General features: G+C 42.9%; 1 protein-coding gene across 1 annotated transcript in view; it reads left to right on the plus strand.

Moving 5' to 3' along the window:
* Nucleotides 1-21,105, plus strand: part of SCRN1 (secernin 1) — a 62,637-nt gene that overhangs the window by 19,342 nt on the left and 22,190 nt on the right. Inside the window, exons 2-3 of the mRNA XM_072783624.1 lie at nucleotides 4,358-4,517; nucleotides 18,355-18,536. Of these exons, the coding sequence (XP_072639725.1) occupies nucleotides 4,359-4,517; nucleotides 18,355-18,536 (341 nt within the window). The 5' untranslated portion in view covers nucleotide 4,358. The remainder of the gene's footprint in view (nucleotides 1-4,357; nucleotides 4,518-18,354; nucleotides 18,537-21,105) is intronic.

Raw genomic sequence — 21,105 nt, forward strand, 5'->3', positions numbered from 1 at the left:
CGTGGCATAGACACTAAAATCTTTGCTGTGGTCAGCAAGATTTAACGTGGACCGGCCTGTCTAGCTGCTTGTCCAGCCTCTTCCCCATTCTCTCTGGCCTCAGTTGCCCTGGCTTTCTGATTTATTGGCTCCTTGCCGTTCCTCCAGCCTCAGGGCCTTCAGAGCTGCTTACACGTCTCTGAAACAGTCTCCCTCCCCTGATCATCTCTTCTTTGTGTAGGAGGAGGTGAGATGTCTGCTTAGAGGAGGTAGTTGGAGAGAAGTGAAGGTCTCAAAAGTTCATTTAGGAGGTAAAGAGTGGAATTGACTGGAGAGATACCCACAAGATTTCAGGCACCGATGAGGGGAATATGCTCATGGTGTATTGAGGGTTAGGAGTATGAGACTCACATCAAGGGAAGTGGAATTGGTGTCCAGGGCTATGATTACCTTAAGCTTTTGGAGAAATTGTTTAAACTCAGTCCATCCAGTTAGTAGCTACTTCCTAACATTTGTTTTCAGCTTTTTGGAAGTACTATCTCCTCTTTGCTAATCCAGTTTATATGGATGGTAGCATATTTTGCCTTTAAAATATGTGGAAGGCTTCACAAAGAAGCTCTTCGGGGATTATTAGAAGTCTTCATGAGAAAATCTTCATTTCTGGGTTTATTGGGAATTTGTAATGCTGCTCTGTCCAATAGCATTCCTACTAGCCATGTGTGGCTATTTAAATTTAAACTAATTTAAGTTTGTAATAAAAATTTAGGTCCTTAATTACACTAACTATACTTTAATTGCCACATGAGGCTGATGGCCCATATTGGACAGTGGAGATAGAATACTTCCATCAATGTAGAAAGTTCTTTTGGATAGCACTGATCTAGAGAGTAGGAAAGGATTCAGCTAGGTCCATTCTGAGGCTAGCCAGTGTCTAGAATGGTGATCCAGGAGAAATGAGTGGACAATTATCCTTGGCTAGTTTGCTATTGGATGTGTTACACAGTTTCCTGGTTCATTTAGCATTAAAAAAACAGACATTACAATTCTATTCCCTTCTGGTATTCCCAGTCTTTCACAAGATTCAGTGAAAAGGTCAGCTTCTCTGGGCCCATATAGCCCTGGGCTTCTATTGCCTACATCCATATCATGGTCATGTGATTCATAGGACTTGCTAACCAAGTGGATGTCCTGGCTGAAAAATAGAAAAGGTGCTAGTCAAAAACCCTGCAAGTTTTATTTATTTTCTATGGATATGTGTCATAAATGTAAGACTAGTGGATTGCTAGTATTTTTAAGGACCAAATAAAGTAAGGTTCTGCTCATAGATGAGACACCAGCACTTTTGAAATGACCCAGTGATGGAGAACGAAGGGAAGTCATAACACCTATACAAGGCATACAAACACAGGTGAATGTGCCCTTTCTCCACCTTATCTTCTGGATTTTCACTTTATTTGTCTCAGCCAGCAATTCTTCCCACCCTCAGATTCTAGGAACTCACTATTAGTGCATTTTATCTTATTATTCTAGATGTTTCTTCCACATACAGAGTCTTGGTTTATCACTTCCTACACTTCAAGTCTGAAGATAATGAAGTTTTTGTGGAAAAGGATAATGGGAAAGGATAATGGGAGAAGGCACTGGAATTTATCTTCCTGTTTTTTCTTTCTCATCAAAGGGGGTGGGGAGATTTTTCTGAGCCAGGAGTGGGGGAGGAATTGTTTTCAGAGCTCTGGGCTTCCCCGCTTCACAATCTGCCAGCCCAGGGTGTGCATGTATAGACTAATGTGAAGCAGCCTGGATGCAGACATAGCAACATGGTCCCTCATAAAGATGGTTCCAATCTCAGAATGTTGCTGACTCTGTGATTTGATAATTACTCCACTTACGAGTGAGTTGGTTTTGGTTGGCTTGCCTTGTAGAAATGTTGAGATGCTGCTCTGTTTGAGCAGTCAAAACCCAAATAAAATATCTTATACTTACGTATCCTCTACATTTTGCAAAATATGTTCTCAAGCATCATGTCATTTGATACTGTTAATAAACTCAGGGGCTGGGGCCAAACATTTGCGGAAGAGAAAACCTAGGCCCAGAGAGGTGAAGTGACTTGCTCAAGGTCACACAGTATATAGTAGGTGGTACAGCAGAGTTTTGAATCCCAGTGGCTTTGCTGAGAACAATTGTTTTCCTTCTTGCTTATATTTTGGGATCATAAAATAAAACACATCTAAATTGGATAATTGATGACACAAATATGATAGTTGGGTTAATAGATAATGTTCGTTGAGTGCCCATAATAGGGGGTTGGGAAAGGGGCTGATGTAGTTGGATGGCCTGGCACTTGCCCTCAGGGATCTTTATTTGAAATATTTAAAGCGGCACATTTACAAGAAACAAATGCACATCACCCTAAAACTGGATGTTTTAGTACTCGTGGATGCTGAGAAAATGACAGAGTCCTTTATAGAAGATGTTCTAAAAGAAAGGGATTTTGAATCAGATCCTAAAGGATATGGACAAACTAAGGGGAGGGCATTCTAGCTAGGTACAGAGGTATGCTTGGCTTCAGTTTTAAGAAAGAAGAAAAGAGCACTTGTTTGTAATTTTTTGAAAATCTACTCTGCCGAAGACCTTGTATCCAGCTGGGTTTACAGTAGTGAACAAAGATACATTGGTACCCTCCCTGCTTCATGTTGCTTAGACTTTGGGGTGGAAGACCAATATTGATTGTTGGTAAGAAAATCATTACATAAATATTTCAGATTGAGATTTGCTATAAAGGAAAAGGGTGGGATTCTATGAGAGCATATAATACAGTGATGTAAATTTGATGTCTAAGCTTGTACGTGAAGGAGTAGAAGTAACTAGGAAAATGGTTTTGGCATAGGGAGCAGAGAGAGGAGTGATCGGGAATGAGGGTGAAGCACGTGCAAAGGCCCTGGGTGGGGGGGATCAGAGGGTCTGGAAAAAGGCCTGTGTGCTGGGGTTGAGAGAGCAGAATGGTGAGTGGCATGAAGTGAGGCAGGGGAGGAGCATGAGCCTGATCAGATTTTGGTCTTTAGGGCAGCCCCAGGGGCTCAGCGGTTTAGCGCCGCCTTCAGTCCAGGGCGTGATCCTGGAGACCCAGGATCGAGTCCCACGTCGGGTTCCCTGGATGAAGCCTGCTTTTCCCTCTGCCTGCATCTCTGACTCTCTCTCTGTGTCTCTCATGAATAAATAAATTCTTTAAAAAAAAAAAAGATTTTGGTCTTTATTTCAAGAACCATGGGAAACTTCTGAAAGATTTTAAACAGACTGACATGATTGCTGTGATCAAATCTTCCTTTTAAAAAGATCACTTTGGCTGGCGTGTGCCAGTGTTTTGGAGGGGGAATAATAGTGGTTATGCGGTAACCCCTTAGGAGACTACCGTGGGATCCAAGCCACATGATGTTGTGGTGCGGAGTGGTGATAGTGGAGATGGGGCAAGTAGATAGTTTCCAGAGGGATTTAGAAGGTCAGCTCTCCAGCTGGAATTTAGTGGTATCCTGGGTAATAGAGACGTGGATGATAAGGATAGTTTTTTGAGTTTCGGATGTTTGAGGAAGAAGAAGATGAAATCAGCTTTGGGTATCAGGAAGGCATTTGAGTGTATGGGTGGAGAGCTCAAGGAGAGGACTGAGCTGGGATTGAATGTGTAGGTCATGGGCACATGAGTGACCACTGGGCAGGGTTGAGCTTTCCCAGAGAGAAAGCAGCATAAAGTGAGAAAAGAGGAATGAAGCAGCAAGGAAGCTCAGCGGCCAGGTCGAAGAGAACAAGCCAGCCCAGGAGCACTGGAGAGGTTGGACGAAAACCATGACATCCCTGAGTGTTCGGTCATTGAGGTAGAGTAAAAATGTATAAAATAGGAGTATCTTTCCCTTTCTCTCTAGACCCATTTCCCCATCACCACCCCAAAACCCATTAGGTGGAAGCCACACAGCCCTAGACCTGAGACACTTGTGTAACGCACTGTTACGAGTGTATTTATTTGTATTTATTTATTTCTCTATTACTGCGACAGATTGCGTCTGTTTGTGTTTTCTGCCGGGGAACAGTAACTTCCTTCCCTTTCTCTTGTGTCATTGCTTTTTTGGCTGCCCCTGACTGCAGTTTGTTGCAAATCTGTGCTCGTTTAGTCCCACGGAGTGCTAAGCGCTATCTGGTCTCGGTGGCTCTGTAATTCTCCTCCGGGCGCCCTACCTTCATGAGCCAGCCGGGATCTCTTAATGAGCTCGCTGCACACAGTGCAACACGAAAACCATTTTTTGGTAAAATGTGTTTGAAGGACTCACTATTGGAATGTTCCCCGTTCGGGCTGCTTCCAGTCCATCTCTGGCATTTTCTCTCTTTGCAGGATGGCCGTCGCTCCTCCAAGTTACTGTTTTGTGGCCTTCCCACCACGTGCTAAGGACGGTCTGGTGGTGTTTGGGAAAAATTCGGCCCGGCCCAGGGATGAAGTACAGGAGGTCATGTATTTCTCGGCTGCGGATCATGAACCCGAGAGCAAGGTCGAGGTAAGTCCTGTGTCACACACAATCTCTCCTGGGCACTCATTGCCTTCCTTCCTCGGCTTTGCCCAGCACACCTTTCCTTAAACCTGCTCACCGGTCCGAACTGTCCTGTCGGTTCTGTGGATTCCTGTTCTCACGAAGGTTTGTTCATGGCCTTAAAAACAGGATCACATGGAGAATGATACATTTGTTGCTATGGTCCTGTTTTATAATTAAGTAAAATATTTACATGATTCCAAAGTCAAATGTATAAAATAAGGTGTATTCATAGAAGTCCTAATTTTGTCTCATTTCTTCTACTTGCTTTTTCCATGTTTTGAAAGGTTTTTTGGTTTGTCCTTCCATTTAAAATACCTATGTTGGGACACCTGGGTGGCTCAGCGGTTTAGCATCTGCCTTCCACTCAGGGCATTGATCCTGGGTCTGGGGATTGAGTCCTGCATCCGGCTCCCTGCGAGGAGCCTGCTTCTCTCTCTGTCTATGTCTCTGCCTCTCTCATGAATAAATAAAATCTTTAAAAAATTACCTATGTATGTAACATACTGCACACACACACACACACATATTTATCCCAGTTCCTTTTCTTTCTTAGATGAATGGTAGCATGCCACATACACTTTTCTCCACTTTGCCTTTTTCAACTTCAAACATATCTTAGAGATTGTTCCATACAGTAAATAGAGGTAGTCTTCATTTCTCATGTAGAGTTGTAGAGTGTTCCATTCTATGGATATATCATGGTTTAATCAGTCCCACATTGCTAGACATTTAGGTTGCTTTCCAGTCTTTTGTTATTAAAATATTTTGTTGTGTTTTGAAGGGAATAACAATCTAGTGTATCTGTCACAATATCTGCTCCTGGTTTCTGTATTTTATCATGTCAAAAAATTATCCATCAGTTACTATTTTGAGAGCTTAAAAATCAGTTTTTTGTCAGTCTTCCTTTGGGATAGGTAGCTAAAATGGGATTGTTGGGTCACAGAGTAAATGTAGGTTTTTGGAATTTTATCAAATTTCCTCACATGGGTGGTGCACGTTTGCCTTTCTACTAGCAGCATAACAATGCCTGTTTCTCCATATTCCCAGAGTGTACTGTCAGACTTTCATGATGGCTCATTTGTATCAATTTTACAATCTGCGACTTTACTCAGTTCTTTCATTCCTTGCGTCAGCTTTTATCATTGATTCTCTTGGGTTTTCCAGGTTTATTGTTATCAACAGCTGCAAACAGAGATAGATAGTCTGATTGTTCTTATATCTGTTTTCTTGTCTGATTGGCTGATAGCTTAGATTCAGTGTTAATATTTAGTGTGGTAAGAGTGGTTATCTTTCTCTGTTCTTGACTCCAGTGGAGCAGCCCCTAGTGCTTCTTCAGTCACTCAGATGTTGGCTTTAGGACTGAAACTCATATAGTTTTGTCATGTCAAAAAGTATACACCAATTTTTATTTTTAGTGGTTAAAAAAGCCTTCAGGAATAGGTGTTAAATTTTGTTAAACCTTTTTTTACCCCCAGTGATATGGAGATAATCACTTGATTTTTTCCTTTGAATTTATGTGATAAATTGAACCATCTTTGCATTCATAAAATAAACTTCTTGATTATGGTGTATTTATTTGCGTGTGTATGTGTGTATGCGTGTGTGTGTGTGTGTGTGTGTGTGTGTTTAAATGGTAGTTGTTCTTTAAAGGAAGAATTTAGAGAAAAAACGTTGGGGGCAGGTAAATTAGTGTGCTCCTTCCACGGACATAAACCTCTACTATTTGGTGTTCTATGCTTTATGAAACAAATTGACTTTTTCTAGTAGTTGTGTTAGGTTTTAAATGGGTATTCATCAATGTGTGTTTTATTTTCTTTATCTGTTTCAATGCTTTATTTTATTTATTTTTTTTAAATTTTTATTTATTTATGATAGGCACACAGTGAGAGAGAGAGAGGCAGAGACATAGGCAGAGGGAGAAGCAGGCTCCATGCACCGGGAGCCCGACGTGGGATTCGATCCTGGGTCTCCAGGATCGCGCCCTGGGCCAAAGGCAGGCGCCAAACCGCTGTGCCACCCAGGGATCCCTGTTTCAATGCTTTAAAAGCAACTAAGCAGCACAGAATTCTATAGGGGGGTATGTTATGTGAATTGAACAGGGGCAGTGAAGTGCTCCCAGGCAGCACGAAGCCCCAGTTGGCACGGATTGTGTGTGGCTTGGGCAGTGGCAGATTGTCTCCCACAGGACTTTCAACAGAACCACTCACCTCTCGTGTTGCCCCACTAACTGGGTCCAAACCCCTAAACTTCAGGACTTTTCTTTTTTATAGGCAGAGAAGAGTGCTAGGGTCTCTGCTGATCACGCTAGGTTTTATTTTTATTATTTATTTATTTATTTATTTATTTATTTATTTATTCACGCTAGGTTTTCTTTTTTTCTTTTTTAAGATTTTATTTATTTATTAGAGATACAGAGAGAGAGGGAGAGGCAGAGACACAGGCAGAGGGAGAAGCAGGCTCCATGCACCGGGAGCCCGATGTGGGACTCCATCCCGGGTCTCCAGGATCCCACCCTGGACCAAAGGTGGCGCTAAACTGCTGAGCCACCTGGGCTGCCCTCACGCTAGGTTTTAAATGGATATTTATTAATGTTGAATGTTCGTGTTGTTTGGATTTGAATGTTTCTCTCTTCCTGGAACAGAGTGTGCTGGGCATGGATGAAGTTTGCAGGTTTGAGTCGTTTTGACTTTCCCTGTCTTCCCTCAGTGTTTCTTTTTCTCAAGGAGTCATGCAGACTAAAATAATACTTCGATTTTCATGTGGGCAGATTTAATTTCCCAAAGATAGCTGCACCAAATCCCATCCTACATGTACTTCTTGCAGTGTGATGAACACTCCTCCAGGGAGAGGTGAGGTTTGTGCCCCCTACCCCTGCCATGGATCTTGGTGAGGGCATGTGTTTGCTCTGACCAGTGTTGCCTGGTAGAAGTGATGCCATGCAACCTCCAGGGCTACACGTCAAATTCATAAAGGAATGAATTTGACGCGTAGTCTCTTACCCTGGGTCCTGGGTCCTAAAAATCCGGGCGCTGGGCTGGAAGGAACCCAAACCAGCATATGAAGAACACAGGGAGGGACCCACATGGAGAGGAACCAAAGTCCCTCTAGCCAACAACCAATGTTAACTGCCAGATGTGTGAGTGAATGGCCCTTCAGATGATTCCAGGCCTCAGACACTGTGGATTGGAGACATGCCACCTCTGTGGTGCCCTGTCCAAATTCCTGACCCATCGAGTGCATGCGCATAAGAAATGGTTGTTTCACACCACTACACTTTGGGGTCACTTGTTAGTAGCCATAGTAACCACAGCATCACACAGAAGCCACTTATAAATATGTCTGAAATAGATATTTTAGGAAAATTTGATTTCTTTTGGGAGGGATAGGCTCAATAACTCAATATTTTACTTTCAGAGGTACAATCAGATTAGGGAATAGACTAGATTTCTTTCACTTGTTCACCCACGGTATTTTTTTTTTAAGATTTTATTTATTCATAAGAGACAGAGAGAGGCAGAGACATAGGCAGAGGGAGAAGCAGGCTTCCTGTGGGGAGCCTGATGTGGGACTTGATACCAGGACCCCGGGATCATGACCTGAACTGAAGGCAGGCGCTCAACCACTGAGCCACCCAGGCGTCCCTAACCCCTGGTATGTTATCACTCACCTATGCTGGAGGTTACATGATGTCCCCTCACATAAATAAGTGCAGCTTGATACATACCAGAATTAGTTTCTAAGGCAACCTGACATCCTTTCTGAGTTGCCCCCCTGTGTTTGGAGCTGCCTCTGTACATTTCCACATCCATATTCTCCAGGTAATAAAATAACATCACAGACCAAAAACTAAATGCATTTTCCCCGTCTCATTTGTTGTTCTTCCTCTGTCAGCACCATTGTCTGCCGCATAGTTTAATCTAGAAACCAGAGGGCAACTCTGACCCTCATTTTTCACACACATCCCTAGATGCACAGGTACAGCTGTTCCCAAGTCCTGTGACTTCTTCTGCTGCATTCTCTTCTACTGCCCGGCACCCCCCCTTGTTCAGACCCGCCCCCATCTCCCTTCTATCATCCGCTTGTTGGTCCATGGCTTTCTTTTTCGTAGGTTCTTCAGCTTGTAGGAATTTTCAGAGCACAACTCTGTCACTGCCTTGTTTAAAGGATGAGAGTCCGGGCTGATCTGTATGCCGATGGAACTCTTCCAGACTGGCACTGGGCTCACTTTCCCTTTCTTTTCTTTTAAATTGATAGACTTCACTTTTTTTCTCAGCATAGATTAATGTTTACAGAAAAACAGAAAGTACAGAGAGTTCTCGTATAACCCTTCACCCTCCTACCTCCCAACTTTATCTGTTATTAGCATGTTGCATTCATGTGATACATATGTGGGTTTTTTTTGGTTTTGGTTTTTTTTTTTAAAGATTTATTTATTTATTTATTCATGAGAGACACACACAGAGAGAAGCAGAGACACAGGCAGAGGGAGAGGCAGGCTCCCTGCAGGGAGCCTGATGTGGGACTCTATCCCAGGACTCTGGGATTATGACCTGAGCCAAAAGCAGATGCTCAACTGCTGAGCCACCCAGGTGCCCACTGTGGTACATTTGTTATAATCCATGAGCCAGCATTGGTACATTATTATTTTTTTATTTTTATTTTTTAAAGATTTTATTTATTTATTCATGAGAGATACAGAGAGAGAGGCAGAGACACAGGCAGAGGCAGAAGCAGGCTCCATGAAGGGAGCCCGACGTGGGACTTGATCCTGGGACTTCAGAATCACACTCCGGGCAGAAGGCGGCACTAAACCGCTGGGCCACCAGGACTGCCCTGGTACATCATTATTAACTAAAGTCCATCTTTTACATTAGGGTTTGCTTTCTGTGTTGTATATTCTAATGGGTTTTGACAGCTGTATGTAAAGACATGTATCCACCACTAAATTATCATACATAATACTTTCTCTGCCCTAAAAATCCTCTGTGCTCCGCCTATTCATTTATCTCTTCCTAACCCCTGGCAACCACTCATCTTTTCACTGTCTATAGTTTTTGCCTTTTTCCAGAATGTTGTGTAGTTGGAATCCTACAGTATGTAGCCTTTTCAAACTGGCTACTTTCACTTAGTAGTATGTTTTCAAAGTTCACCCATGTGTTTTCTGGGCTTGAAAGTGCATTTCTTTTTAGTGTTGAAAAAAATCCCATTGTCTGAATGGACCACAGTTTAGTTTTCCATTCACGTATTGAAGGATGTCTTGGTTGCTTCCAAGATTTGGCAGTTATGAACAAAGTTATTATAAACATTTGTGTGCAGGGTTTTTTTGGGTTTTGTTTTGTTTCATTTTATTTTGTTTTCCTTTCTAGCCCTGTTCTCCTTCTATGTGCAAGTTTTTGTATGGACATAGTTTTTAACTCATTTGGGATACTTTGAAAAGTAAAGATGCTTTTTAATGTAATTTTACATTTTGAATAGGTAATATATATTCATGTGGTTCAAAGATTAAGTAATATTAAAAAGGTTTGCCCTGATGAGCAATCTTACTCCTCCTTATTGCTATTCACTCTGATTCCCATCCCATATAGCCTTTTTTATTCATTTTTTGCACACCCTTCTAGTGTTTTATGCAAATACAAACAAATATGAATACTTTATTTCTCACTTTTTTCATGAAAGTAGCACATTATATATACTATTCTGAAACTTGATTTTATTTATTTATTTGAGAGAGAGACAGAGATAGCAGGAGAGAGCACAAGCAGGGAGGAGAGGGAGAAGCAGGCTCCCCGCTTAGCAGGGGCTCAATTCCAGGACCCTGGGATCATGATGTGAGCCAAAGGTAGACGCTTAACTGACTGAGCCACCCAGGTACCCCTGAAACTTGATTTTTTAAATATAAAATTTCAAACTTACAGAAAAGGTTTATAATTTTGTTTTGTTTAATAATATTTTTAAAAGATTTTTTACATCTATACACAGAGATTGTCCTTATTATTGTTTTTTACAGATGCACGGTGGTCCATTATGGAGATACACCATAATTTATAGTCAGTCCCCTGTTGGTAGACACTGGGCCTGTTTGCTAGTCCAGAAAGTCAGCCTTGAGGACCTTGTACATGAATCATTCTGTACATGTGTAGGTGTAGTTGCTAGATACACTTCCAGATGCAGGATCGCTGGGTCATGGGGTAAAATTTTTGTACTAATTACCCTGTATAAGGGTTGTATAATTTCTTGCTTACTTTTCGATCCTAATTCTTAGTTTTCCTCTCCCAGCTGTACCATAGGCTCCAGCTACACTAAACTGGTTGCTCCTCATTTCTTTAACAAATAACACACTTGCATTTCTCTGTGCTTTTGCTCATTCCATCCTTTGCTAAGAATGTCCTTGCTCTCCCCTCTTCACATCTATTTGATAGACTCTTATGTATCCTTCAAAGCCCAAAAGCAATGTCTCCACCTCCCTCTAGCCTGCCCCTATTTTTTTTTAAGAGCTTTTCATTTATTTTAGAGAGAGAGAGATAGAGAGAGAGAGATAGAGAATGAGAACTCAAGTAGGGGGAGAGGCAGAGGGAGAGTATCTTCAAGCAGACTCCCTGCTGAGTGCAGAGCCTGATGCGGGGCTCAGTCTCATGACCCATGAGTTCATGACCTGAGCCAAAACCAAGAGTTGGAGATTTAACTGACTGAGCCACCCCTAGCCTGCTGTCTTTCTGTGAACATGTAGCACTTTATGCTTGTTCTGCCTTTATAAATCAATTGAAATTTACAGTTGCCTGAAACCAGTGGAATGAGTCTGGCCCCAGATGCAGGGGTCCTGGCTTCCAGTCTTGCCTTCCCTGTTTCCTGCACCTTGGATCTTTGAGCCTCTTTGAGACTCAGTTTACTCATTTGCCAGGGAGATAACACACACTGTGTCTGCCTTACAGAGTTTTTTTGTGAAGCACATGGGATCTGATATTTGGAAGTACTTTGTAAACTCTAAGGAGAACATTATGAAAACAGTTAATTTTTCTCTTCTCTTCTTTTCTTTTCTTTTCTTTTCTTTTTTTTAAGGAATTGGCTAGTGTTGAGAGATTCTATGACTCCCGGTCTCAGTTTCCAAACTCCTTTCTGTAGCATATGGTTCTAAATCTGCTTTTCAAATTTACTCCTACCCCTATAGTTCCCTTACAGTTATATCCATTACTTTTCCATAGCTGGGGTTATGATCTACAACAACTATCCTGTAACTTTCACAAAAGCTCTCATTAGCATACAGAAATTATTTTTCTAAACTATGAGAAGTGAGAAGTTCCCATAAAACCTCATCTATTTCTCAGCCATTTCATGACATTTTAAACTTAACATATTCTGCAGTTTCCCTAGAAGCCTCATCCTTGAGTTTTGAAGTTCTGGGAATTCATTTTCTGGGAATAACTCTGTGCTAAAAGTCATCTTGATTACTCATCCACTGACCCACCTCCCCCTCCAGCTGGCCCATCCTTCCAGGAGGCCTTCCCTTCCAAGTTGTCTGCTCACCCACCCTTCCTCCTTCCTTCATTCTGTCCATCCATCATCGACTCTACGGCAAGTTCTCTGCTTGAGACTGGAAGAGTAAGATAGGATCCTTTAGCAGAATTCCTCAGTTTCTAAGATTACAGTGCACATTTTTGTTTAGCCACACAGTTGGAAGGTTGGAGCATTATATTTTATGTTCTACAGTTTTTCTCTTGTGGATGCTGATTTTTTTTTTTCACAACACCAATTTTGGATGCGGAGTAGGATAGATAAATGAGTATCTATTTGTGAAAGGCCCTCTGTCCCCTCTGAGGATGTCGTACCACTGTGCATCACAGAACTCATCTCATCTTTTTTTCAAGCCCTGCTCCTTCCTATAGTTAGGAATGTCAAGGAAGCAGATGGATAATTTCCCAGATTATGATGTTCTGTGAGTGCGTGGTGTGTGCATGTGATGTGCCTGCGCGTGTGTACATGACTGAGGATGGGTATGTGGGTCTATTCTTATTCGGTTGAATCTCCTAATTAGGAAACAGTGGATTCAACATTAGAATGCTGTTCCAGAAAACAATGAATTTCAGTTAAAGTTGACATGATTTACACTTGGTGTCCCAGAGAATAATTATATCCCAATTTTTGGAGACAGAATTCCTTTTTTTTTTTTTTTTTAATTTAAATTCAAGTTAGTTAACATATAATGTAGTATTGGTTTCAGGAATAGAATTTAGTGAGTCATCACTTCCATACAACACTCCGTGCTCCTCCCAACGCATGCCCTCCCTAATGCTCATCACCCCCTTCCCACTTAGCCCATCCCCCACCTACAGGCAGTCATTTCACCCCTCAGTTGGGACAGAAATCTTGATGGTCAATCAGTTTTGACACATAATGCTTTTTTATTTTTTTATTTTATTTATTTATTTTATTTATTTATTTATTTTTTTCATAATGCTTTTTTAAAGAGCCTCTTATTATTATATAATAAACCTCCCCTCCACTGCCCCCCTTCCTTTAAAGTTTAAAGTTTTCATTATTTCCCTTTTTAGTGAAAGTGAGTATTTATTTATATTTCCTTCTGCATGAAGGTCCCATGATTTTAATAACCCCAGTGAGGTTATACAACTTACAGAGTTTGGGGCAGGCTTTTGGTAGACCACTTCCTTTTTCTTCTTGGATAAAAATACTTGTAAGAAGAATCGAAAATTACCCATTAATGAGAGCTGGTAACATTGTTAGTAACACTGTCCAGATGGCAGCTGTATTTGTGGTTTGGGCGTGTATGTGTGTTTTGCCTGGGAGAGGGTCTGAATTTTTTTTTTTTAAGATTTTATTTATTTATGAGAAACACACACAGAGAGAGGCAGAGACCCAGGCAGAGAGAGAAGCAGGCTCCATGCAGGGAGCCCGATGTGGGACTCGATCCCGGGTCTCTAGGACCGAAGGTGGTGCTAAACCGCTGAGCCACCAGGGCTGCCCGAGAGGGTCTGAATTTTAATTCAGAAGATTGTCCCTTACAGTAGGAAAGCACAAGCTAGTCTGGAATCAGAGCTGAGCAAAGCTCCACGGCTGCTGGGCAGACTGTGCACCTGTCTTGCAGTTGGCCCTCTCACGGCCCGGGAGCAGCAAGAGCTTCCAGCCTGGTGTGGAGCCAGAAAGTCTCCCTTGCCTCGTGGGAGCATGGCTTAGCTGGGGCCTTCCACCCTGTCCCCTTTCTTAAGCCTGTTTCTGACCCCAGGCCTTGGCACCACCGCCCATTTTCAAAGAGCTTATGGCTTCAGGGACATAAGTAGCAGCTCTTCTAAAATGTGGCTGACATTTTCTTTTGTCTTTATTTAGAGTCAGATGAACTCTAAGGGCACATTTTCAAAAACCACTCAACTAGCAGGCAAGACACTGGGATAAAAAAGAAAAAAACAACCCCCCCCCCCAAAACCTCAGTGATAATTAGCCACGCAGCTTTAGAGTTGCAAATTTTCTAAGACTAAAAATATTCCTCCAAAGCATCCCATTTTCCCTGCTTTTTTTTTTTTTTTTTATTCCCACCCTAGGAAGTCTGGCTGACTCATCAACTCATTTCAGAGTGGTTTTCACTGGTGGTGCCAGGGTTGTGTTCACCATCTGAGTACAGTAGGAAAGCACAATGGTTGCATTTCATTAATTGAAACGTCTATTGTGTGAGCGTCTCTAGTCCCCTTTCACTGGGCGAGAGCCAGACAGAGTGCGCTGGAATGTGCAAAGGGTAGGCGCCAGCGTGAAGCTGATTTTGCTTTTTCATTTTTTTGACACAATCACACAAAATAATAAAGGGCTTGCTCTGCAGTAGAATTGTCTTTTGTCTCTGTCTCCGGGGCTTTGTCAAGGCTCGTCTTTTCTATCCTCCAGCCTGGCACGTGTCCCCTGGAGCCACCTGGGAGAGTGACAGGCTCAGTGCAGGCAGGACCTTGAAAACCTCGGTGGTTATTAGCAGTGCTGGCACTTGGAAGCATGCCTCACCACGCGCCCCACTCTGGACATTCTTAACGTTGCCATGTGGCCTTGGCACCCAGAAGTCGCGCTCGCTGACAGATTTGTTTTATTAAAGGCTGATTGGGAGCGGCCGTGGGGCAGCAAGACAATTCGCTCATCTCTCTCTGCAGACCTCTTAAACAGCTTCAGCACCAGAGCTGAGGCCAGAACCATCCCTGGCAAGATTGATCTTTGGAGTGGCGAACATAATTCTGTTTTCGACTAGGAATCTGGCTAGGAATTTTGACTTGAGGAACTATATTGTTTTTGTCATGCTGAAAGAAGATTTCAGGTGCTGTTTGGATTTTTTTTATTATTATTATTCCTGGTGAGAGCTTCTCTGCTGCCTCGAATCCCACTTACTGTATCTGCCTCATTAAAGATGTGGCAATTGTGGAGGTCGGTGAATTTTATTTAAAAAAGAAATGACTGGGAACCCTGGGTGGCACAGCGGTTTAGCGCCTGCCTTTGGCCCAGGGCGCGATCCTGGAGACCCAGGATCGAATCCCACATCGGGCTCCTGGTGCATGGAGCCTGCTTCTCCCTCTGCCTGTGTCTCTGCCTCTCTCTCTGTGTGACTATCATAAATAAATAAAAAATTAAAAAAAAAAAAAAGAAATGACTGCCTGCAGAATTCATGTTCTAGATGGCTGACTTTACAAAGTGTAGCTAATTACATCTTGTGTAAACGTTCTCTTTTTTTATGAGGTTTGCGCCCAGACTAGGGTTTTAGATAACCGACCTGTATGAGACTAGCATGACCATCCTCTTTGACCTGCGTGCGATTAGTCATATTTCAAACACATGGAGTGTGTGTGAGTTACAGCAACAGAAGGATCCTTGTTAGGCCCAGGCGCTGCAGGCCATGACAGAGATGCCCTAAGGGGTGTGTGTTACAGGCTCACTAGGGCTTGGGTGCACCCCAACCCCCATCTCCCCATCTCCCCACCCTCCTGGCTCTGTAGCGTATGAGGGGGATCTGGTGCACTGGCTTTCAGCCTCGTGCTTAGGAGGGGCTGATTTGGCCCATCTGGCTACTTGGGCATCTCTTTTCTTCCTCCTCATTCTGAGTTTGGCCAAAAGTGTCAATTTGGCTGCAAATATTTTGAACTCCCACGAAGACCATATGGTCTTTTGGATTTAGTTTTCAACATTTTTATCAGTCAGTACTTACTGAGCTCTTGCAGCCCTGTTATTCAGTGCCATCGCTATAGCTTCCCTGAGCGGCACAGGGGAGGATGTCCCTGGACCATGAACACACTTCTGACATCCCCATCTTTCCTCTCTTCTCTGGCTCTTACCCCTTTCTGGAATACCTCGATGTCTGGCCCATTTTTCAAGATCGACTCAAATGTCACCCACTTGATATAAAGCCTCTGCCCACTTGGCTGGTTTCCCTCTTCTTTTTGAACCTGTATTATGTCCCTCTGATCTTTGTTTCTTACCACCCAGGCACCCCAAATGAACCCGTTCTTAATTTTACTTTTTTCCTTAAAACAACCTTTGTGATAAATCTATACTTAAGAATCTTAAGGGGCACCTGAGTGACTCCATTGGTTAAGCATCTGCCTTTGGCTCAGCTCATGATCCTGGGCTCCTGGGATTGAGCCCTGTGTTGGGCTCCCTGCTCAGCAGGGGGTCTGGTTCTCCTTCTCCCTCTGCCCTTCCCCCGCCTGTGCTCTGTCTCTCTCTCAAATAAATAGATAAAGAAAGACTTTATCTATTTATTCATGAGAGACACAGAAAAAGAGAGGCAGAGACACAGGCAGAGGGAGAAGCAGGCTCCCTGCAGGGAGCCTGACTCAGGACTTGATCCCGGGACTCCAGGATCATGCCCTGGCGCTGAAGTCAGACGCTCTACCCCTGAGCCACCCAGGCGTCCCTAAATAAATAAAATCTTAAAAAAAAAAAAAAAAAGAATCTTAAATTCCTTCCACATTTACTCATCTTTTCAAGACAAATTTCTCAGCAGAGCTCAGTGTGCACGGGTGTTTTGAAAAATGTTAGTTAAATGCTTGAACTCCTTTTTACATGAAAAAAAAACACAATTATAAGATGTAAATTTCAATTACAAAGTAGAAGAGCACAGAGGACTATAGTTTGTTTACTGCTTTGGCTAAGGTTTTGGCTCTAACAGAATCATTTTTCAAAGTAAAGAACTTTTGGGAACTGAATAGGGGAAATGATTTCAAGAGTATATTTTATTATCAGTTTGCCATGAAAAACTCAAGAGTCTCCTGACAACCTCTGGATTTAATTAGCTTTCAGTTTACCACTATTTATCAAGTGAAATCACATTATCCCAGTGCAGAGCTGCACCTCATATGGATTATAAGGAGATACGTGTCACCTTATCAATGAGTGTGCAAGCTACATGCGTTTCAGCTCTCACATGAGGTTTAGAGATTATGGGAAAATCAATGCAGAATAACTTTCTGAGCTGCACTCAGTCGATAAAACTGGGTCTGGAATCAGAAAAAGATCCAAGGCCACAGTCGAACCCATGCTTTCAGTGCTCCATTTAAAATGTAAATGGTTGCTGCAGCTGATAAAATTCTCCCTTGAGAGCCAGGGAGCTCTGTATAGTTTAGAGCTCTGAATTCTGTGCTGCAGCCACCACACAGGAGATGTCATAGACTGAGAGGAGGCCAGAAGCAGGAGGCTCCTTATGGATAAATTCGTTTGGTGGTTTTCTGATTTCTCCAAGGGAGCTCTCGCATGGGCCCAGTGTGTGGGGGGGTGGGGGAGTCAGAGGGAAGAGCCAGCAGGTCTGGCTCTGAGTGAGCTGCTCCCACGACCCATCTTCCATTGGCCTCAACACACGTTGACCCCTTTTACTGTCTTCATGCTTCTTTGTAAGAGTTTGTGTGAAGGCAGGGTTCTGAGGCTAAAAATCCTTTGATCTGGATGAGCTCACTCATTCTCCAGGTAAAGATACAGCAGCCTGGAGAAGGTAAGATATACACCACCAAGCAGTATGTCTTGCATCCTGACAACAGATAGAAACATGCCCTTCTGGGACTGTCTCCTTAGGTGTTCACTGCGCGGCTTAGCATGTGTCAATCAAATGAGACAGATGGGGAAGCGCAGTGTATATGAGAGCATTTAATGCATTAGTTGAATGTAAAATATTATCATTTTTCTAACACTAGAGTAATCGTAGAGGTTGTCAAACTGGTTCCAGGGAACCCTAGGGATCATTGCCCGAGGCATAAGAACCCCTATTCTTCAGAAAAAATTTTCCCTTGAATCTTTCTATATTAAGTCTCCAGGTAAAGTTTCTCCTATAGTAGGGCTCTTTAACTTTTAACCACTGATCGAGAAGGATTTTTGCACATGAGGATAAATAGTTAGGATTTTTGCACATGAGGATAAATAGCTACTGAAATGACCACACGGAATGTTCAGGGCAGAGATTGACTGAATACCTGGTTCAAGAAGATGACTAGTATATACGTGAACACTGTGGATAAATTGCACTTGAACCAGAGACACCTGATAGGCAAAACTTAAACCCGCCATAGAGACATCTGAGCTGCATTGAGACTTGGGGTGTCGTTTATTTATTTATTTATTTATTTATTTATTTATTTATTTATTTATTTATTTGGGGGGGTGTCGTTTAAGTCTGGTGTTCCTGAGCCTTATTTATTTATTTATTTATTTATTTATTTATTTATTTATTTATTTTTGGCTTTGTTTGTAACTGATGTGGTGGTTTGGTATAAGTACCAGGGTGGAAACTAAGTGGATCCTGGCAGATGATGGTCCTTTCTTTTCTGTCTTCATTTTTCAGTGCACTTACATTTCAATCGACCAAGTCCCTAGGACCCATGCCATTGTGATAAGCAGACCTGCCTGGCTTTGGGGGGCAGAAATGGGAGCCAACGAGCATGGAGTGTGCATAGCCAATGAAGCCATCAATGCCAGAGAACCAGCCGCTGAGACGGAAGCCTTACTGGGGATGGATCTGGTCAGGTACTAGTGATTCTTTGAAACAACTGCTTAGAACAGATGGGGAATGGGGGCAGGATTTATTTTCCTCCAAACCTCATATATGGTAACACAAGCCTCCCAAAGAAGATGTGGGTCTTTTTTTTTTTTTAAAGAAAATTTTTTAAATTAAAAAATTTATTTATTCATGAGAGACACACAGAGAGAGAGGCAGAGACACAGGTAGAGAGAGAAGCAGGCCCAATGCAGGGAGCCCAATGTGGGACTCGATCCCGGGACTCTGGGATCACGCCCCGAGCCAAAGGCAGAAGCTCAACCACTGAGCTACCCAGGCGTCCTGAGGTGTGCCTTTTGATAAGAAGTTTAAGGTGATAGAAGATTACAATGGAATATTATTAAGCAGTAAAAAATAACCGAATGCTTATACATGCTTGAACATGATGAATTTTGAAAACATATCAAGTGAAAGAAACCAAGATGCAGAAGGTCACATACATATGATTGCATTCACATGAGATATCCAGAATAGGCAAATTCATAGTAGTAGAAAGTAGATTAATGGTCGCTTGGGGTTGGGATGGGAAAATGGGGAGTGATTCCTAAGGGATATGGGGCTTCTTTGTGGGCTGTTAAAAATGTACCAACTTTAGATTCTGGTGATAGTTGCGCAACTTTGTGAATATACCAAAAATCACTGAACTGTATGTTTTAAGTGGGTGAAGTTTATGGTTTGAAATACATTTAAAATATATGAAAGAAGAAAGGATACATATCAAATACATAAGATATAAGGGGAAAAAGAAGAAAAATATCCCTCTTGTCCCCTCTTTATCTCAGGCATCTTTTTCCCTTTCCTGCTCTGCTAGCCACTATGTAACAGGGGGAAGTGGAAGTGTGGGCTCAGCAGGATGGGGATCTTTGCTCGCTTTCTGTTGTGTCATGAGCACCAGGAGTTGTGTACCTGGCCTTTGGTGGTTCATCAGTGACTGAGTTTGGACTGAATGACCAAAGGAGAGGATGGGCTGGAACGAAACGACATTCTGAAACAACTTTCTTTTTTCTGAAATAGTGAAATGCAATAGAATCGTGACCTAGTTGAGAGAATATTGGGCTGGAGACCAGGGGCCTAGGTTTTCAGTGTGAATACACCAAGTTATATTACCCCTCTGGGCCATAGTCTGCATTTGTTCGAGGGGAGGCCTTAGATTGGATGACCTCTAAAGTACCTCCCAAAACCAACATCCTATACAAAGGAGTAGAGGTTTTGACACTTTGTAGGCTGTGTTAGGAGAAAGTACACATTTGCACAGAGATCTCTGTGATCTGAGGCTTCCACCAACTGATGGATAGCTCTGTTACCCTTTCAGGAATGGACACAGTGAGCTTGACATTCCAGTGTGAGAGTGACAGGCTGAAAATAGGGATTCTTCTAAGGATTTACCGTAGAACAAGATTTGAATTTGGGAGCATCCAAGGCCCAGAAAAACTTGGACTAAGCACACACTTTTGAAGGATCTGAATTGTACCTAAGGTAGATATCAGAGTAGGACTCTAACCTTGGTCCAGTAAATTTCATTCCTCTGCCTGCCCCAGTCATCCCCATAATGAGGTGAAGCAGCCAGTATGAAAATAGGCGTGGGGGCCAGGAAGATGCTGTTCTCGTCCTGAATCACATGAATCTGCCCATCTAGGAGGCAAGACCCCTGTGAAAGGCTTTGGAACAGGCATCCTGATATCAGGTGACTTGTGGCCCTAGACTGCTGTAGCTCTATAGCATCTGTCCCCTGGGTCCCAGCCGGAGAGTGTGTAACCCTGCTGTCGTTTGCAGTCCTGGTACCGTGGAGCAGGCTGTCCTGCCCTCGTCCCGAGGCACAGAGGCTAGTTGGGAATAAACAGGTGGACAAAGGAGTATTGTTTTCCATGGTCCTGGCACAGGGGGCAGGAGAGAGAAAGTTGTGTTTGTGGATGAGTGTCGAGGTCCCGCTGCAGATACTGTGCAAAGAGGACACAAAAGTCAGCGTGGGAGGGCAAGTGCATGTCTCGGAAGTCTGTGTGGAACACAGTAGGCAGAAGAGCAGGAGAGTGAGCTGGAAACTGCAAAAGAGAAGTCACAGCTTCCAAAGGCGGGGTGCCCCTGCTTGGGTATTCATGTGCTCCTAGCACAGGTTTGCATGGGCAAATTGGAGCCCTACCGAAGCCCTGGGACAGGCTTCTGCTTGGAATGCATGCACGAGACAATGTGACCAGAGGCTCTCAGGGCCCTCCTGGGGCACAGCTTGGGCAGACCTATAGAAGTGCTCACAGCACACTTATTTGCTCTGGACCTTCAAGATCAGATGAATGCTTGCTTCTGCTGTTCCTCTTCGGAGAAGATGACACTGACCAACAGAATAGTCTACTTAATCCAACCTTCTAATGAGTTTATTTTTTTATCACTCTCCTAAGGTCATAGGGTTCAGCTTTCAAATCAGTGCCTTGTCCTCAAGTCTTCCTAAATAGACCAACACTGAGAAATGGCCAATGAATTGATATATAATTATCTGACCATGAAAATAAGCCTGTTACAAGAATATCTCTGTGGAATTATTGCTTC

Source organism: Canis lupus, chromosome 18, assembly GCF_048164855.1.
Source record: "Canis lupus baileyi chromosome 18, mCanLup2.hap1, whole genome shotgun sequence".
Lineage (NCBI taxonomy): Eukaryota > Metazoa > Chordata > Mammalia > Carnivora > Canidae > Canis > Canis lupus.